At 41.6% G+C, this 20622-nt stretch overlaps 1 protein-coding gene across 4 annotated transcripts in view; it reads right to left on the minus strand.

Annotated features, from left to right (window-relative positions):
- sema5a (sema domain, seven thrombospondin repeats (type 1 and type 1-like), transmembrane domain (TM) and short cytoplasmic domain, (semaphorin) 5A) overlaps positions 1-20622 on the minus strand; it is a 145240-nt gene that overhangs the window by 27493 nt on the left and 97125 nt on the right. For all 4 annotated transcript variants that reach the window (XR_014801278.1, XR_014801277.1, XM_084939170.1 and 1 more), the window contains 4 exons: positions 19980-20161; positions 18671-18814; positions 14710-14857; positions 3413-3638 (listed from right to left, as the gene is read on the minus strand). Coding sequence is in view for 2 of the 4 variants with exons in the window: in XM_084939170.1 (XP_084795296.1) it covers positions 3413-3638; positions 14710-14857; positions 18671-18814; positions 19980-20161 (700 nt within the window). In the remaining 2 variants the exon portion in view is untranslated. The remainder of the gene's footprint in view (positions 1-3412; positions 3639-14709; positions 14858-18670; positions 18815-19979; positions 20162-20622) is intronic.

Raw genomic sequence — 20622 nt, forward strand, 5'->3', positions numbered from 1 at the left:
CGGCACTGTGTAGCGTTTGTCTAGGGTGTTGATCATTTTCCTAAATCCCTCGTTTTGCACAGTGTTGATGGGAGCCATATCTTTGGTCAGGTGATAAGTAATAGCCTCCGTAATTTCTTTGTGCCTGCGGGAGTTCGACGGGTATAGGGAAGCGCTGTATAAGGTTCCCGTTATTGATATTTGGGTGGTTGACCGGGACGGATTTTCTCCTGTCACTTTCTCGTCATCCCTGACGTGCTCTCCGTTGTTTTTTCCCCTGCCAATTTTAGCAGCCAGCTTCTGTATCACGTGGTATAAGGCTCCGCCCTTGTCATTTGTTGAGCAGGAAGAGTGAGCGCTTGTTTTCATGCAGATTACGTCCCGGATCAAAATGCGGTACAATCGTCGTTGTCTTTTTTTTTTTTTAAATTGTTGTCATTTGGAAATGAGATCGCACATAAGTATGAATTGAGATCGCAATTTTCTAACGATTAATCGTGCAGCCCTACTCCAAAATGCAGATAAATATAAACAAGAATAAAAATGGAAAGTAAACTTACTCCTCTGGAGTGGAGATATCTGACTCAGAGTATGAGAAAAACTTATTTAAAAAAACAAAAACAAACTTCTTTTGCAATTGCAGATATTTATCACATGGTCGATTCAATATGATAACAATAATACATTTCTTTATTTTACAAATATTGTTACAAATATTGTGTTCAATTATTATGTCACCCATGGACTAAATTGCATTAATTTCTAGGAGACAAAGCGCAGTTTAAAAGAAGAAAAAACAGTACTTGGATGCACTATCTCACCTTAAGTGTCTCAACATGTCCTCTGCTAAGGATTAACAGCAACATGTTTATTGTGGCCTATGCACTAATTGATTACCGTCTCAAATAACTTTGCCGCCACTCTTCATAGAGCAATCTGTTTACACTGGCTCTCACAGGTAAAGCGCGTGATGTGAGCTGAACTCTAATCGATTGCAAGCTGCCTGATGCAAATAGTAAATCTTTATTGAGTGACACACCATTTCTTTTCGGGGTCCCGCCGTCTCAGAGGGCTCTCGTTGTCCTTTGCCCCAGTTCTGAGTATCAATAAACACCAGCGCTGTGGTAGTAATTACTTTATGATAGCCTCTTGCTGTCAGAAAAGTTAACTGCTGTCCCCGGGGATCTGGCACCACATGAGAGATGGACAGTAGGAGGAGGAGGGCTTATTGAAAGTGTCTCATACGCACACACAGACACACACACACACAATGTGCACATATCCACCCACCAAGAAAAAAAAAAGAAAAAGGCAAACGCACATATTACCCGCCTCCACGCAAACCCACAAATACACACACCAGTGCTCTCCAGATGGATGGCAACTTTGATAATGGCTGAAATGAAGAAGTGGATCGCTGGAGTCTGTCCTCTTTTTCGACAGTTATGACTTAAAACTCCACCGAGAAGTGAATCATACCGAAGACTGGAGATGGACAATCAACACGGGACGGAGCGGACGAGAACACAGGGGCCACGCACACCTCAATAGATCTCCACTTCACTCGGTGCAGCTAATTGAAACAGTTTCAAAGTGCACACTGAAGTATTTTTTTAAACCTTTTTTTCCCTTTTGCTCAAACACGCGTAACTCAGTTTTTTCAAAAAGGAGGGAAAAAAAAGACAGATTTGAGTTAAACCGTTCTGATGTTGAAAGGAAATTTGCTTCACAGAACATTTGCAGAAAGTAAATGAAAAAGAAAGAAAAAATCATTTCACATATTTCACCGATTCCATATTAAATCACCCTGTTATTCACAAGGCTATGCTTTGAGGAGACTAGAAACATTGCCTGCAGTGATGTTAATTACTTATCTAGTTAATGCGAAGTGTAAAGTGCAACAGCCTCACAACTAATCACGGCTGTTGATAATCTTTGCCACAGTACGTATAATGAAGTCTGTCTCTATTAGCACAGATATCCTAACCTCCCCTGCAAAATAATGGTTTAAACGCAACCTGCAGTAGCCTTGCTACAAAGTTTCCACTTTAACAAGCTGAGCTAATGGCACTTTCCGTTTTCATGATGGTATATATGTGAAAAAAACCACCCAAAACAAAAAAACAGCTACATTTTTACAGCTAGTACTACTCAGCTCATATGGTGTATTACCATCTGCCTGCTTGGATCCTATAGTCGGCTTGCATCCTGCACAGACTAACACGTTGCCAAAAGTGACTGCTGAAATCACTGCCTTGCTTTTTTTTTTCTCCAATTGTTGTAATTAACACTGAAGCTAATCTGATGTCGGGCTGCCGGTGACAACCCCTAATGAAACACGTTGTGTCGGTTACTTCCTCCCACTAATCAGAAACAAGACAGACCTATTAAAGCTCGAGCCTTTGTTCTCTAACGTCTCAGATGTGTGGCTGTCACTCCTCTTAAAGCTTTGAGTCTGCAGTCAGGTTTTTCCTCTGTGCTTGTCAGCGCTCATTTAAAACCCTTCAGGAACATTTAAGCGCTGGCTTCAAAGTGTGAGGAGAACAACTTGTACCACTGTTAGCGCCTGGAAGAAAGACGGATATTAATAATCAGAAATAAGGAAGAGGTGGTGAGATCAAAAAGGCTAACCTCAGTGATTATCGCAGCGTGTGGCGTGTGATTGGTGGTAGCAACGGACCACCCAGAGACGCAGATGAGCCCAGCGTGATGGGAGGCCGCCGCAGCTTAGCCGGGCGCTAACTCTGAAGCCCTTTAAAAACAGCTTTTTCCCCTCTGAGGCAGAGAGCGGCACCATAAACAAACTTTAACTGCTGCATCTGTATCTGAATCGCTTTGCTGTGGTGCGATGCCATCCTGCATGTCTCCTCTCTAACACACATACTTCTCTTGGACAACATAAACAACTCGTCAATTAGCAGGCTGCTTGTACAAACATTTACAGCGTTTAATTCGCCAGGGGTGTGGCTGACTGAGACCGTGTGGTGCAGTGACTTAAGCAAATGGGAATAGCTGGAATTATGGATAAAGAGCCGCAGTTTGCTGCTTCTTTGTGAGGCTGTAAATGAACTTGTGCATGTGTGTCTGTTTGCGTTTCTGTGCATGTGAGCGCGGCGGATGAAATTAGTCGTAAACTGCTGATCGCTTTGGATTGGAAGTTCATTAGTACATCTGACGCCTTGATGTCTGATAAAGGCGAGGAGGACGGGATGGTAAACACGAGAGTTGACCGAGCTAGGGCTCCTATAACTTTTCCAGGACATCGAGAAAGGAAGAGAAAGAGCAACAGCCAAACAGAAAGAAGGACTGACTTGAGGCGAGGAGGACAATAACCCGCAGCTGCAGAAGGACAGTTGGAGCAGGAAAACAGGAACATCCAGAGGCTGAGAGAGCTGGAAAGAGACCATCTGTCTCTTCCCTCTTATGCACTCACCATCAGTGGAGCAGCCAGTGGATCCGTCGCTGGAACAGTAGCGCATCTCGATCCTCTGTCTGCCCACTTCTAGCAGGCTCGGGTCTGGGATGCGAGCTTTGCAAGTGTAGCGGAAACGCTGCTCGTAGTGGCCGCCGTTGTCGGAGATGTTGACAGGCGTCCACGGGGTCCAGGGCGTGGTCTTTTTAAGGTCGGGACATGGCAGAGTGTTGCAAGACTGGTACTCCTGCAGGCACAGAAACACTGCATTTTAACCCACAGTTTTATTTCACGAGAGAGAATCACAAATGACCGAGGCGATAATTAGCACAACAGGCTCCGACAAAAACCTTCTGTTGTGTTTTCCAAACATAATAATGACCCGGACAATGCCTTCTGAAACCCTCAGCAGTCGCTCATGTGAAATTAAACAAACTATAAAGGGGTGAGAAAAAAAAAACAACGCCTTTCATCATCGCTCATCCTTGAAAGCCTCTTGATTCTGGTTCTGGCAGGTTTACAGTACGGCATGTTACCAGAACGAGTGCCACTCATTCCCAAAAATACCCTTTACAAACCAACCAGGCCTGGTTTGCCTGGCTCTAATATAGCGTGCCATTCTGCCTGCACGCACTGGCTATGGATATGCTCCCATTAGACCACTTGCCGAACATGGAAAGAGGCAAACAAACCAAGCAGAAAAGGTCATTGTTGATCAAATTTAATCTATAACCACAGGGAAAAGATGGAGAGAAGGAGCGCTGAAGCCAAGGACTGCAAGAGGCTGACACAGAAAGAGGCAAAGAATACAGTAATAATGGCAACTCTTCCTCCAATCTGCATTTGACTTTGAAAGCAAGGCAGTAAAAATGAATAACACGCCATTAAAGCCATAACAATATGATATGTGGGACCTACTCAGGAGTGCCATATGTGTGTATGTATATATATATATATATATATATATATATATATATATATATATATATATACATACATACACACACACACACACACACACATATATATCCAGCACTCTCCTCAGCCAACTTGGACAGCTGGCTGGAAAAGAAATACTCTTATTCTGTGGTGCTATATTTGGTGATAAGATTCAATATGATAATAGATGGGTAATAGGAAGTCCGGCCCCGTTTTGTTGCCAGCTAAAGAGTAAGAAGGCGGAGGGAGAGATATGTCTGAGGAAAATGACACCGTAGAAGAGAAGGTGAGATGGCTGCCATTTTCCTCGCTGCTTGTTTATTTATGCTGAATAGGACTTGACTGACTGCCAGACCTTGACAAAATAAGATAAGAGTTCCTTTCTGCACATCCGTCAGCCTGTCACATAGGATACGCTGACAGGTCAGCTGAGGAGAAGAGCTCTATACATTATACAGTATGCAGGCATATTTTTCACCATCTCACTTCCTTTTTTATCCGCTGTCATGGTCTTACTTTGCATCCATCCATCTATCTTTATATTCCCCCAACCCCACCCCCCTGCGTTCTTCTCACACAGCTTATAACTCGCTTTGTGACACATCTGTCCCCCCCCCCCCTCTCTCTCTGTTTCTTATTTTTTTCCTTCTGTATCTGTTTCATCTCCTTCTCCTCTCCCTATGCACCGCTGTTTCTATCTCCTGCTTCCTCTCGCTCCCTCTGCCTCCCTTCCCCAGGGTACCAAGGTTAAAAACACAGCGAGGATTTAGATTCTGTTAGGGCCCGGTGATGAATGAGGGTGTCACCTCCACCGCACTTCCCGCCTCTCTCCATCCAGTGCAGTAATCATCTTCAGACATTAATATTTAACATTGTCACGCATCACAGACCAGCCCACAATCTGTGATTATCAGCCAATAACAAAAGGGAAGGAAGAAAAAAAGTCCACGTCAGCTTCTCGCCATCGCCTACAGCGACACAAATGCAACACATGGCATGAATGGGGGGGTTGGGGGGCAACGGAGGAAAGGCAAACAGTCTGTGGGTGTTTGTTGTGAGAGTGGTTGATGGTGGCCAAACACAGTAAATATTTAATGAGGCTTGTCTGGTAAGCGTTTCTCCCTATACTCTGGGGATTAGTATCAGTGCAGTGGGCTAAGGAGATAATTACTGGGTTTATAGCTAAACCTCATTCAAGGTCTCTAAAGGAATCTACAACAACTACAGCTGAAGTTTACATATCTTACAGCTAGTGGTTTATATATATATATATATATATATATATATATATATATATATATATATATATATATATATATATATGTGTATATGCATAGCAATTTTTAAAGTGGTCTTGAGCAATGGTTGTCCAGGCTTTCTGAAGGGCTTTCAAAGTTTTTGGCTGTTTTTTTGTCTCATTTTCCACCCAGTCCTTGTACCTGACCATTTTCAGAGGATTTCTGTTTGTTGAGCTACTTAAAAGTGGCCTAACTCTAGGGATGGACCACTGTAGACACGACAGCCAACTCAACCAAGAACCAATTTTAAATTGTATCTTTGTTACTAGTAGCCTGCTGCAAAAATACATAATTTGTTGCAAATTGTTGTTGTTGTTTTTTTTAGCAGAATCTCCAAAAAATGCCAAAGACAGCACAGTTTAACAAGCATAACATTGTATTTATGCAACAAAAATGTGTTTCTCAGCTTTTCAGCACAGAGTGCCCTTAAAAATTGATGAAAACTGGAGAAGTGGAGGAGAAAAGAAGAAGTGACGGAATTAAAAAAGTATCTGGAGCAGATGAACTGTACCCGAAAGTCAAGAAACAAAAGTTATCCACATCAAGAAGCCATTCTGATTAGCCATGGATTGGCCTCCACATGTGGGATCTTCAGTGTGGCAGCCAACATCCAAAGAATTTGATTGTCCATCAGGAAATGTGGAGAGCTATTCCTGAAGACTACTACAAGAAATTACAGAAAAGCTCATCTAAGAGAGTTCAAGTGTTGAAGAATAAAGGTGGCCATGCCAAATATTTACTGTCAAGCTCACTGGAGCAAAAACGCTGGTTTATAATGTATTTCTATGTACTTTTGCACACGGTTCAATAAATCACTGCATCTTTCCATTTCTGCAATCTAAATATCTGGGCGCTGAAACGAGACTTTTAATAGTGCTCTCTCTCTCTCTCTCTCTCTCTCTACACACATATATATATATATATATATATATATATATATATATATATATATATATATATATATATGTCTATAAGTATACACTGAATTAATTGGCATGACATTATGTCCTAGTATTTATCAATAAGGTGAATCTTTTTGTGGACTCAGACTAATTATATGACAGGTTCTTAATAAAACCCCACGAATGTATCTGTATTAGCTCCAGAGATAAAGATGAGAGGTCACAAATTGTTTGTCTCTTTAGGCTTCTAAAAACATGCTAATTAAAAAACTCTGAATAAGGGATTGTGAAGTTAGACTTTATGAACTATATACACCATGTCTTTGATACGTGGTGACAGTTAGACATGACTTTATTTTAAGGGTCACAAGTAAAAAAATTACCCATAAGTTGTATGGGATTTGCAGCGGAATAGAGGTAATAACATTTTTAATTCAGTGCATGAATCAAATTATTATTAATTTAGATATAGTGGCTTATTTATTTAGGAGTACATCTAATGGCTCTACTACACAGGAAAAACAAAACAAAAGGGTTTAGTTTGACTTTTTAGGCTCAAGAGATTTCAAGCTAGCTCTGTGTGTAATTTATTTACATGTGGCATTGCCGGCATGTGTTAGAGACTATTGGTCTGAAGAAAATCTGCACGCTAAGTCAGTTTTATTTATACAGGTGATAATGACAAATCACACATTTGTCTAAAGGGGATTTTACAATCTGTTCAGCTCACTGTCTATCCTAGGCTAAACTGAACAATCAACACACAGCAACAAGCATTTTTTCAATCATAGTCTGTACATACATGTACAGACTTCTTCTCGAGGTAGCCACACACTAATGCACAATTACTTTCAGTTTTACCCTGAACGTGACCATAACTTGCAAAGTTACCATCATGTTGTATTAAATGTGACATGAAGTCAAAATATTCCCAGGGATCAAAAATAAAGACAATATATTTTATAGGCTTGTAAATAAAGTAGAGTCTCCCTCTGCTGGCTGTTGGACAGAATGCAGGTTTTAAGGTGCTTCCACTGACTTCACGTTTATGTCCATCTTTTATATACAGCCTCTGCTACCCACACGGATACATTCACGTAGACATGCTCTATGGAAACATTTGTGGGAAGGGTCATTTTTGTTTTACTTGTACCGAAGTATATTATGGGATTGCAATGCAATGCCATGAAGATAATCTTGCTGCTCCCCAGTATTAGCCCTGTGTTACCTGGGGGTCTATAATGTGAAATAAGTCAAAACACCCTTGCTGTTGACGGTGTCTACTCTTAAAGTGGAGGGATAATGGACAGTTTATTGTATTTTACTGCAATAAAAAGGAGCCTTGTTACAGTGGCTATGCATAGGACACAATGGCATGATAATAAACACAAAAACAGTCTCTCCTGCTTTTAGAGTAGAAATTTTTACAACATGTTTTGAATAATGCATTAAAAATTGACCTAAGGAGGTGGAAATAAACATCAATCCAAACCTATAACCATAACACACATACACCCACAAACCAATAAAATGACTCATTTTAATGACTTTGACTGTCTCGGAGCAGTGAATAGGCCATTTAGGGCATAAAATACATCTTGACCATTGTAAACATGTCCGTCTGAATTAAAAAAAAGAGCCCTATTTCTTTTATAATTTTTTTTTTTATTAAACTTTCATTTTAACTATGCTATTTAAATGTTTTATCTCATTCTTTCCAGCTGATTTGGTAAAGTAGTAAAACAAAGTAATACAACTACAGTAAAACAAGTAAAAGAACAACAAAAACCAGGAAAAAGGATTTTCTGCACTCTTCAGTCAGCCACACTCACGTCTCAATTTCACAGAAATTACCCTAAAAGGGAAAAACATAGACCAAAGCAGTCGGATGTGACGAGTGGCATGTGGAACACAAGATTGAATTCAATTAGTCCGCTGATTTTGACTCATACCCGTGCCCACCGCCCCCCTGGCGAGAGCAGCAATGTGCATTATGGGCAAATGGAGAGCTGCGATTTTATGCTGCTTAACACCTTTAACAGGCAGCTGCTTGGAGACGGGCACCTCTGTAATGGGTTTCTGGCTGGAGCTCAGGAGGGCTGGGTGGAAGGATGCTTGATAGCATCATAACGGTCTGGTTGGTCAGCAATGGAAGCAGTGGTTGGGCTGTTTGTGTGTATGTGTCTATGCAAGGCTGTCAGCTTGACTATTGAGTCAAAGTTCTTACTTTGGCACCTTGCACTGACTTGTCTGTTACTGTGCCTGAAGCGCGTGCATGTTTATACATTTATCCATGGCTGACTTATGGATTCAGGCTTCAGCTCCTATCTCATTCTGTCTCCATCCACAGACCTTTCTGCCTATTTTTTAGGTGTTACAGACTAACGGGATACAAGTTGAGGATGGAGGAAGGGAGAAAGGAAGAAAGAGAGCTAGTGTGAGTGTCAGCATACTGTTTGAGTCCTGTGGAAACATAATCCCTCAGCCTCTTTCCTTACTGGAAAATGTATGAATGTAAAGTGTAAGGCCGAAATACCCTGTATATCTTTAATTATGTGTGTGTGGCAGAAACAAAATGTGTGTGTAGGTACAAAAGGGCCTCTGTCACGGTCAGCTGTGGGAGGTGAATAATAAGGAGTCGTGCTTCTCCAGCCTCCTACCATCATTACACTCATTAAACTTCTTATTGGACTGGGAGAGCAGTGAGTGTGTAAGCCAGAGAGGAAAACTTCTGTGAATATAAGGATGGCTGCACTTACATACTGCTGCAGAACCCAGACGTTTAAGTGTACGCTCCAGATGTGAGAGTGACTAATCCTCTCCGGTGCCTACGTCTTTATCTATTGTGGTCGAGTCTGCAGAGACGGAGGCCTAATGTTCCTCAAGTCTCAGTGACACATCAGTTCAATTAGCGGCACCGACCAAAACACACTTTGTCAAACACAGACTCCTCTCTCTTACTCTCTCTCTGCCTACCAGTCTGACTCCATAATGAAGCTCGCTCTCGGCCAGGAGCAGGCTACACACCAGTGCGCACACAATAACTAAAACGGAGCAGTACAAAAACACACGCGCGCGCACACGCACACACACGAACACAAGTGCGTTCACCTGCCAGACTGCCTACACAAACACTGTGTGCTTAACTTTCATTTCACAGGCTGGCTGCACAACTGAACTCCTCACAGGTAAATAGAACAGCTCTCAGTTTCATTAAGCAGCTCTGTGCATCGTCAGTTCTGCCTGGCCCACGTTTGACTTATTTAACTCCGCCAGGCATATTCAGCAGAGAAGAATGGTTCCTTTTGATCCTTGGATGTGACAGACATTTGATATACTTTACTGTACAAAGTAGGAAATACCATAGTGAAGGATGTATTCTTGAAGATGGCACAACTCTGAAGTCTTCTTTCATCTACCCGTAGGAACTAAAAGGAATAAAACCGTGGCATTCACAATGAAGTTGTAGCTCTCGGCAAGATCTAGTTTAAAATTCTCTCTTATATGCTGTCTTTTTCACGACTTTTATTTTAATCGTAGATCATTTCTAACATAGTAACTTCATACCTTTAATGCGCTAAAACTGAGTGCAAGTATCCAAAACGTAGAAATGCAGTGTATGGAAAATGCAAAGAGAATACTAACTTGCATTTTAAATGAAACTCAAATTAAATTCAGCTTGTATTTCTGCAGTAATGCATCATTTAATAAAAACGACTGTAGATCTCGCCGTACACGGGTCGGTCTTTTTGTCGGTAAGCTGCTGAGGATGTGATTTGAAAAATGAGAAATTAATGGAGGTTTAGGGGAGTGAAAATTATTTAATCACGCAGGGACCAACTCTCCATTTTTTCCCCCCAGAAGTTGAAGAAAGATCTATTTGTCAATGCCACTGAAAAGTTTTACAGATTCTAATCACCTACAACCATTTTTCTTCCTTCTATCTCATTGCTTACTTCATGCTTATAAATAACAGTCCTAATTATTCTGCCCTCTGACTTGAGTCAGCAGTTGTATGTGGTAACTGATTGTAACTTGTGTTGAATGTATCCAAACATACTCTCTTGATATGCTTTTACTTTGAAATGTCTCAGGAAGTGTGGGCGGTGTGATCCAAACATGTGACAAACATGCCTTTTTGCACTTGAGCTACAATCAGCTTATTTAGGTTGGTGTACATAGGAGGAGGAAAAAAGGGTGGAGCAGTCTACAACTTGTGACAAGCAAACATGTGGACATTACTTTGATTTTTAGGAAGAACAAGAGTGCGAAGGTAAACTGCAATCTGCATCCAGGACAGAAACACCTACGTTATACTGCTGACACAACGCTGGCTCTGTGTAAGCTACTATACAATCACTTCCCAGAGTGACTTAAAGCTGAGTGTGTGCTGACCCCAGCCCAGCAGCCAGAGCCTGAGTTTTGGCAGGTAACAATGGCAGCGATGAGCAGTCAGGCTTATAGCATTGTAGCTTCCATTGCCACCTACGCATGCTTCCGCAGTAGAATTGCTGTGATGATTGCCATGAAGTCTCTTTCAGCTGCTTTTCAGCACTAAAAGAAAAACCGTAAGCGTGTCCTATCCTATTAGGACAGGGATTTGTATCAGTGTAGGACTGAGCCTCAGGATTATACTGCTAACTGGTAAATATGTGGCAATGCATTTAAGTACATATCATGAGCAGTGAAACAAGTAGTGTAACAAACTACTCTCTCCAGGGAGTAATTAAGTAAAGTAATGCGTAATACACAATAATGTGTAAAACACTTTTTTATGGGTAACGACGCCAAGACTGGTTGTAAGACATGAAGGAAAGAGAGAAAAACTACATGATTCAGGTCTGTCTGTGTGCAATAATTCACTTTAATTATTTATATAGCGCCATAGATTCACCAAAGCACTTTATAATGTAAAGTAAATAGATAATCACTAAGTTCTAGGTTTTTGTTGTTTTACACCCTTATTAATTGATCTAACTTCCCTTTCAATGCACAGTGTTTGTCTTTTGATGCTTATTGTCAGGGTTGCAGTGACGCTCACGTATCATGATGTAACAACATCGTTCTTTCTGCGCTCCTGTTGTTACAATTACAACTGCAGCACTCTTGCTATGCGAGCTGATGTAAAAGTTAAGTCCTTTCTGTTTTTTTGCTCACTACAGTTTCACTTGTAAATTTTCACCTGTGTGCACAAACTTTGTCAATACGAAGCACAAGGTATATTTTTCCTGGCCTGTGAAAAGTTTGTCTGGCCATGGAACATATAGCAGGAATAAATTCAGCATGAAATTTCCCCAGCCCACATTAATGATCCCACTCTAAACACAGTGAGCGAGCTGCTTCTAAATTTATTTAATTATTTTAGCCTTGTTTCCAGAATTCATAACCTCCGGCAAATAATAGCTTTTTGTCTCAATACTGGGGGGAAAAATACCTTGCTTCCAATTCATCCAAGGTTGACTGAGCACACATACCAATTCTGTGGTAAAGTTTTAAGTCACAGGAAAAGATGGGGTTAAGTACTGTATTGCAGCTATAGTGCATCACTACTGTTTTATTTCCTATCTAGCTTAGCTAGCTTCCCTGGGGACTCAACACTGTAGAGTGAATACACTGAATGTGATGGAGCAGCACTGTGTGGACTTCAGACTGATGAAGTTGCAGTTATGTGGCCTTTTTCATCAGCAAAAATGAGGCACTGAACTGTAGTAAGCCTGCAGCTGAAGCTTATGGCTATGACACACGGGGCAACGTAAGGGCAGGTTTGATGGAAATAAAGCACCGAGAGAGGTTGTTCCTTTAATCAAGCATCTGGCAGCATTTTGTTTTCAGGGTAGCGGGGTTGCATAGTGAGCGAGGACTCTTTGATTTAAACTGAAATGTCCTTGACCTGAATCCCTACTAGTTTTAGTTGAGCTATTCTGTTTCTGACTGTGTTGCGAGCACCCTGTGGAGGGGCATAAGCAAAGAAATGTTTGCTTCAGGGATCAACAAAAATCACAAAAAAAGTAACAACTGAACTTTTTTTTCTGCTCAGGGATTCATTTTACCACATGTTGGGAGAGTATTGACAACGTTGACAACAGAATATTTATCACCAACTTAGTTCAACTTTGCACACTCGTCAAAAAGTTCCAAAAAAGATTTAAAATCTTTCTTTCTTTTTTCAAAACAAGAAGCAGATGTTAACCCATTGCTGTCAATAACTATCTGACAAACACCTGGAGCTGACCACAGGTGGCTGTGACAATATAAATCCTTACAGGTAAACGCAAAGGCGCAAATGAACATACGCGCACCTTTGTTGACGATCTAACACCCTTTCCAGGTCTCAGTAGGATTCCCAGACTAAATAAGGTAGCTGTGATGACAGAAGCTGCAACATGTGTGTGTTTGTGCGTGTGGTCTCCTTCTGTTTAATTAAACATGTGTCCGGGGAAAGAAACGCACGCAGATGGCACATAAAAATGAACTCCATCACATTTTGGGGGTTCTTGAAATTACCGTTGCTGTTATTAGCCCCATCATATGTGGAAATCTTTAAGGTCTGAATAGAAATGTGTGTGGATATGGGTGCTTTAAATGCATTGAAGCACTTGTTATACATTAACAGCTGTGCCTTTTAGCACCTTATACGGGTTGTAAATAAAAGGCAGCAAATGGTTCTCTGATCTGAGTAAATGTGTGGCTCTAATATAACTTAGAGAAACCGTCCAAATAAGTCTTCCCCGGCAAAGAATTGCCTCTGAAGTCAGTATGTAATTACCTCTCTGGTGCCTGAAACGTCCCTAATTAAGTCCATATCACAATGTTAGAAGACAAGGAGTCAATGAGAAAACAAAACAAAGGAGAAAGGGACAACAAGTGAAAATGCAAGAGCAAGAAGGAAGAGGGAGGAGGAAGACAACTTGTCTAAACAAACAGAAAATTTATAAGAGTCAGTGCAAAGTGCCTGTTTGACCTTTCCTGCTTTCCTTTGTGTAGTACGACTGTAACTGCAACGACGCTGTCACCTCCACGGACACACGCAAACCATCTTTAACATCTCCTGTCCTGTTCCCTCATTCCTAATGACAAGTTGCTCTATTCCTAGCGTGTTAATGGCCACCATGCAATGACAGAAATATGACCACAGGAACCGTGTGGCTCTGTAGGTGCACGAAGCAGGAGATGATAAGGTATGACTGCTAAATTTCTACTTAATGGGAGGTCAGTCTTTTTATTTGGGTGTTCTGCATCGACTAATGTGTCACGGGCAATTATCACATACTATATGTGCTCGCGAGGTATCAAGGTCTTGCGTGGGATGTTTCATCGTGTACACTGTATTATTTCGCTTTACAACAGACCATTACACAACCTCTGTAATGTGCCTTTTTTTCCTGCTAAATGCGATTTGGGTCAATGAAAGTATTTTACAGCATTTTACTGAAATTTTCTAAAAGCAAAAAGCACCCAATTATTTAATTTATCCAAGTGAATGTCTGTGTCCAATCTTTTACATTACAAAATTCTATGAAAATACACATAATTCTTATTTCATTTCTAAGTCAAAAGAAGTTAAAAAACATTCAGCTTTGGGCCTAAAACATTAAAAAATTCCAAACGTCTACTTAAAATGATAAAGAAAACACGCAAACAAACAAAAATACACTTCAAGAATCCCATGCATCCACAAGGCCCTGACCCATATTCTTTAATCCGTTTTCAACAGGGGGAAAAGACGCTACAGCTATCATGTTCGTTCTCTCTTATTTTTACCAGGACTGAGGATGAGGGAGTCTGTGCGTGTATGAAAATAGCAGCAGAAATAACACAAGCATCACATCATTCTGTCATCAAGAAGAACACTCGTATTTCAACACTTCCTTGCATCATCTTTGCTTTGGAGACATCTTTGTGGCAGAAAATAAGCCTATTCATATGTGGAATGATTACAGTATGTGTGCGTGTGTGTGCGTGCATGGTATTAAATAGGTCTTGGTAATAAATCTGATGGCTGCTGCCACTGTATAAATATAGCCGGGGGATTTGGTTGTGTTAGATGTTCCCATTTCATCACCACTGACGCTTCGTCGCATCAAATGGCTTAAGCTGAGCTCCCAAACAATGAACAGCCACAGAGAAAAGACGGGTGTTAGAACGGTGCATATGAGAGGCATTGTTCTGCATGACATACCTGACCACACCCGGGACAGTCGTTGCCGTTCTCACAGGTTCTCCGGCGTGACTGGATGCCGCCGCCACAAGGCACAGTGCAGCGTTCCCACGCCGACCAGGCGGACCAGTAGACGTGTGGCGGGCAGGGCAAGTGTTCGTTGCAGTACCTGAGAAGTCACATAAGCACAGATTTAAACTCATAGTAGTCAAGCGCAGCCACATTCAGCTGATGGCTTATCTAATGGTCTCCTATACATCCAACTGGCAAATTTCACACATAGCAGGACGCTCTACTTAAGCCGATTTAGCCTGACCATGGTTGCTATGCATCTGCAAGCCACTCAGCAATCATCCTCAAACTCAGCTTATCATATCATTCTGCTTCTGTATTAAACAATGTCTATCTATAGCGCCTGCTCTGCCCCACTAGTCTGCAAATAGATGCAGATGGAAATACCTTTCTTCCTTTAACTGCCGCAGTCCTGACTCAAAGATAAATTCAAGACCCCCAGCAGGAGAGAGAGAGAGTTATCGAGTACTTTTGTGAGTTTATTCTGCTTAAAAGGTGAATATATCTCTAACCAGTCTCATCCTCTGTATTCCAGGTTGCGTCACTGACCACTCTGCACTTCATGTCAGTGCAACAAGCTGTAAACAACACTGTCATGTCATGTTTAATATCAAACTCATAAGCAGCTGTCTTTAAGATGGTTATTACCCTCCAAGAAGTAACTAAAGTGTCCAAAAACACTTCATCTGTAGCTGTTTCAGTCTTCAAAAAACTCCTGAGGCTCTGACAGGAGTTAGGTTAAAAGCTTTCACAGAGGATACCTTATTGAATCATGTATAGGAGTCTCTGGGATTGTCTGTGGAAAATGGAATAGCTTCTTTATCTGACAGACCACTGAAATTATATACGAAGGACACCGACGACGTCACCGCACTCTTGAAACCTTGCCACTGCGCTACAACTACAAATAGCTCAGACCACAAGACAGGGATGTTTGAAAAGGCGTGTAAACTTCACTTCCAACAAACTTTTGTAAAAACCAACATCCCTCTTTGATGTGGCCTTGGTGTGCAGAGAACACAGCTCGGTGCGAGTCTGAAGGTCTGTAGCGTATGTCTGTGCATAATGTTGTATTAGCCACTGTGGCTTCAAAGTACAGTTAAGAAAATTGAATCTCAAAACACAACTTCCACATGTAGTTGGCATAATTCATTGACACAGCCTATTAAAAAAGCCTCACATGTGCATGCATCATCTGTAATTACATCGTTTTACAAGACAGGATTATGGCGATGTCTAAAATACTTTAATAGCTCAATCCTCATTAGGCATTAACTACAGACGATTGCCAGTCTAATTAGAGCCCTATAATTCATTTTATAACTCTTACACATGCTATAAAATTGCTTTTATTGCTATTTTGTTGTCTTTTTGCAGATGACCGCTTTTTGAAGAAAACCGAGTCTTCTTTAAACCCTTCCTCCAGAGGCTCAGGCTGGATAGTTCCATTGTACCATTCTCAAACACTCGGTTATTGTTCACGGCAAATCAAACGCCACATTCTGTACACTCCTTGTTGTTAAAAATCCTTAGAGCAGCGTCTTTCTTTCCACTTCTACTAATCTGCGCGCTTGTACGATACAGTAGGGAGGAGGAGTGTGGAAAAGTGAGGACAAGTGTGGATTACAATCTTGCGAAAGCCCGAGAGAAGGGGGAAGATGCACAAACACACATGCTCACACAGACGACCGTGCAAACAAGTCGTGCGCATTAATTGCAGCAACCCAACACAATATGAAAAAAAAAAAAAAAAATGTCCGCAATCAATATGTAGAGCTTTAGAATCATCATCATCATACACACTAATCATTTCAGACGAGTAAGTGGCTTTGCTCCATCTCATCTTATCCTTTTCCCTTCTCGGTAAAACACACAGAGCTGATCAAACCAAAAGCGAGGCTAATTACCCGCTATAGGCTGAGTAAGCAGTGCGGACGCTGTCAGTGTGCTGAGGGAAATACCAACAGAAGGTTCATAAATGCAGGCATTAACTGGCCAGATTTAAGCCCGTAGCGCTGCTGTTTCATAGCATTCGCTTTATCTTTAAAAGCTTTGCCTGCTGCAAACAATCAGGGCCAGACTTATTGGAGGCCTGTTGGCTAATGCAAAAAAAAAAAAAAAGACGTAGAAAAAGAAGTTTATTTTGCCCTCAGAATCGTTGTATTTTGCGAATATGCGTGTCTGTGTAAATATAAGCTCGTGTCATATGCATGGATCTGTGAACATAAGGCCTGCGAGTTAATCCCAACAGAGTGCTTGAAGCAAGAACAGCGTATAGTGTGTCTTTGCTGCAGATGTCTAGCACCTATCAAAGAAACCCAGTGCCTCATAAAATAAAAGCCTCCACTGGCATTAAAAGAATCGCTCAGCGAGCAGAATTTGAAAAAACGCCAGTCCGCCTCACGCTTTTAACGACAGAGGTGGTTGAAATTTTTTGGACACTGTGTTGATCACCTGATTTTTTTTACATCTCTTCCCCATTTGTTTTGTGGCACAAGCAATAAACATTCCTGCTTCACCAGGACACACACATACACTTTTTCTAGAATCCCTTTCTTTTTCCTCCCTCGGACAGTCTCAAACTGACACAGCATAATTCATCTGTTAACACATTTTCTTTCAGTGTCTCTGCTTTCCTGTTCATTTCTCTCTTCAAGCACTTAACACACACACACACACGCAAGACTCCTCCCCTTTCACTCCTGTCTTACAAGGATCCTTTTCCAGCTCTCACAGCTGGCCTCTAAGGTGGCCTAAGGTGTTTTAAATAGCTGAACAGAGCAAGCAGTGATGGAAGGGGAGATGAAACAAATGAGATTAAAGCTCGGAGAGTGAAATCGAAGGGTGGGAGGTGTAAAATGTGCTTCTGGCCTCCTGTGGTCTTTAGTGCCAGCCAGCATTTTTTGGGTTTGGTTCCTGAGTAAGTGGGCTGTGCCGGTCACTCTGTATATGTTTTGCTCAGGGCTCGTGGCGGAGCAGTCGCTTTCTCAAGGACTGCTCCAGGAGCAGCAATGAGTGCCAGAGGGTGGGGTGGGGAGGCAGGAGGTTAGACGAGGGAGTGAGAGGAAATGAAAAAGTGCTGGGAAAAGGAAAAAAAAGAAAAACAAGTAATATAAGGTTCATCCTTGAAGGCCGTATCCTATTACTCACCCATCACGCTGCTTCTGTTGCCATGGTGACAACTGGTAACAATTTCTGTCTCCTTTCTCCTTCCCTGTATCCTCTGAACTGTGTTTATTTGTACTTTTACAGCCTTCACCTCGGGTTAACAGCAGGGGATGGATGAAAAACATCAGACACTATGGACACCAAGAAGGAATGCCGTTCTGTACTTGGATGGAATTAACTTTCTCTAAGACAGCTTGTTTCGTATATTTTTCGAACACACCTAAATATCTTAAAGTTTTCCTCAGTGCTTTTCAGGTTCACTTTATTTAATTGACCTCATTTAACTTAAGAAAACTCATCTCTTGACTTTTTCTACCTTGCTTCTTCGCATACTTTCTCCTTGAAAGTTTTTTTCAGGCCTTCAAGGTTGCTTAGAAACCATACAAACATCTTTAAAAAGGCGATTATTCTACAGCAAAGCCTCCAAAGCTTCAAAACGTGGACTCAGTCTGTGTGTGAAAGCCAGATAATTACCCAAGCGCAGGCCTATCCCACTTATTCCTTAATTGGCTGTCACATATTTGGACAGAAGTGAGGGGGGAAGGCGGGGAGGAAAACAAAAAGTCACAGCCAAAGTCGTACTTTCTAACAGCAGATTGCAAATTATGGGGAAAAAAGTTTTTTTCTTTTTCCCTTTCCTTAAACATGCATGGATCCAAGCGCACTTGTAAAGCTTGTTTTTACTTGAATCAGCTCATGTTGACCAATGTATATGTGTGGGTGTTGCGTTTGCATTATTCACCTCTCCTCGCGGTTCTGGCCCACGCATACTCGTCCGCCATGGCGAGGGGTCGGGTTGCTGCAGGAACGCTGACGCACCTGAAAGCCAATACCACAGGTGGTGCTGCAGGGAGACCAGGAAGTCCAGGGGGTCCATGCTCCATTTCTATGGTGACAGACGAAGCAATGTCAGTCTGTGACTTTAGTCACTGATTGAGAAGCTGTGCAATTGGTCTTGCTTGTACCAGATTGTCCTGTCTTTATTGTTTAAGAAGAAGGTCTTGGCTGAGAAGCCATTCCTCATCGCATGTTGCTCAGAGGAACAGCATGGCCTTTCTCAGGGCTAACACAGAGAAACACGCTGCCATTCACCATCACATTCACACCTACGGTCAATTTAGCCACACGGGAAGAGTAAGGACATGCGAACTCGACATAAAAAAGCCTCCAACCAGCCTGTAATCGGAACCTTCTCCCTTTTTGGCGATGGTGCTAACCACTTCACCACTGTGCTGCTTGCGGGCGATCAGACCAATCTTTGTAGCACATATTAAGGGAAAATGAGCCAGTGAAACAAATCAGATAAAGGGATATGTTTTCACGTTTCTGTTTCATTGTAAATGTAATAATAGGCTCCGAGTTTGAGATAAGCATTTATGATTACGCTCAGACATTTATTACTGCAAAAGATTAATTGACTGTTTCTAACTTCCCTTCATCAAAATGCCTCATCCTTCATGAATGAATATGCTCATATCCTTGTATAGCCGCCTGAAGAGTCATGCAGCGCCAACTTTAACTGTGAGAGTTAAAAACAGTCACGTCAGCTGATGCGGTGCAAAAAAAGGCAACGCCCAATCAACACTTGTTAGCCCTAAATAGGTGACAGTGAGGATGCAACACATAATGACTGGCTGTGTGTAGATACCAAAGGAGTAGATGCAGTTCTCCACTTTCTCAACCTCACTCTTAAAAGGTACAGTCAGTCGTTTTCAAGGTTACTTTATAGAAAAAAATCAATGTTGCACTTATAAATACATATTGATTAATCTGCAATTACATCTTCCAAGAAACTGATGCCTTAATTTAAAATTTGTAGAAGTCTCTATATTGCCATATAGTCTAGTACACCTTATACATTACTATTGGGAACTGTCAAACCTTTGAGTCACCGAGCAGCTGAATAGGGGAATAATGTTGACGTGCCCGCTGTTCAAACGTTACTCAAAGTTCCAGTTCTATCATTCCCTACATAGATGTATGCAAAGATATTCATAGACAATTTAGAAACATTTGCACATATGTGCTGCTGCATCAACAAAGTAGTTTACCTGGAGCAGTTGGCGACCTCAACACTGATCCCATGACACTGCTGCCCACCACACTGCGGGGCTGGGTTATCGCAGGCTCGCGTCCGACACAGACAAGACCCTGCACTGCCTCCGTCGTTGTGGCTACAAGTGGACCAGCCGGACCAGGCACCAAAGCCTCCATCGACTGTAACATTACGAACCTAGCAGCAACAGAGAAGGTCAAAAATAAAACACCTGAAAGTAATGGCTTTCTCAGAGAATGGTCATTGAGTGATGCTCTCAGGAAGGTATTGCTCTGCGAAATTCAGCCCATGGGTGGATGCAAACAGAAATCAATTTTCCTCTAATAGATGCAAAGAAAAAAAAAACATTACATCTACAGCACACCCCAAATTGTGCATTTATGTGCTGTAAACATAAGGAAGATACACAAAAATTGCATCAGGAAATGATGAGCGACGAAAACGGGAAAATAGAGATTCATAAATGCAGATCAAGGCTGTGAATGGACACATTCAAAGGACAGAAATATGAGGAAATAAAAGTGGCCTCATAACTGAATATGTGAAGCAAAACAGAATCGAACAGGAAGGCTCTGATATTGCAGCCGCTATGAATTACGACTGATGTCCTAGGCGTATGAGCTAAATACAAAAAAGCG

The sequence above is a fragment of the Perissodus microlepis genome, chromosome 9 (genome assembly GCF_051167445.1).
Source record: "Perissodus microlepis isolate ML-2025 ecotype Zambia chromosome 9, ASM5116744v1, whole genome shotgun sequence".
In the NCBI taxonomy this organism is placed as follows: domain Eukaryota; kingdom Metazoa; phylum Chordata; class Actinopteri; order Cichliformes; family Cichlidae; genus Perissodus; species Perissodus microlepis.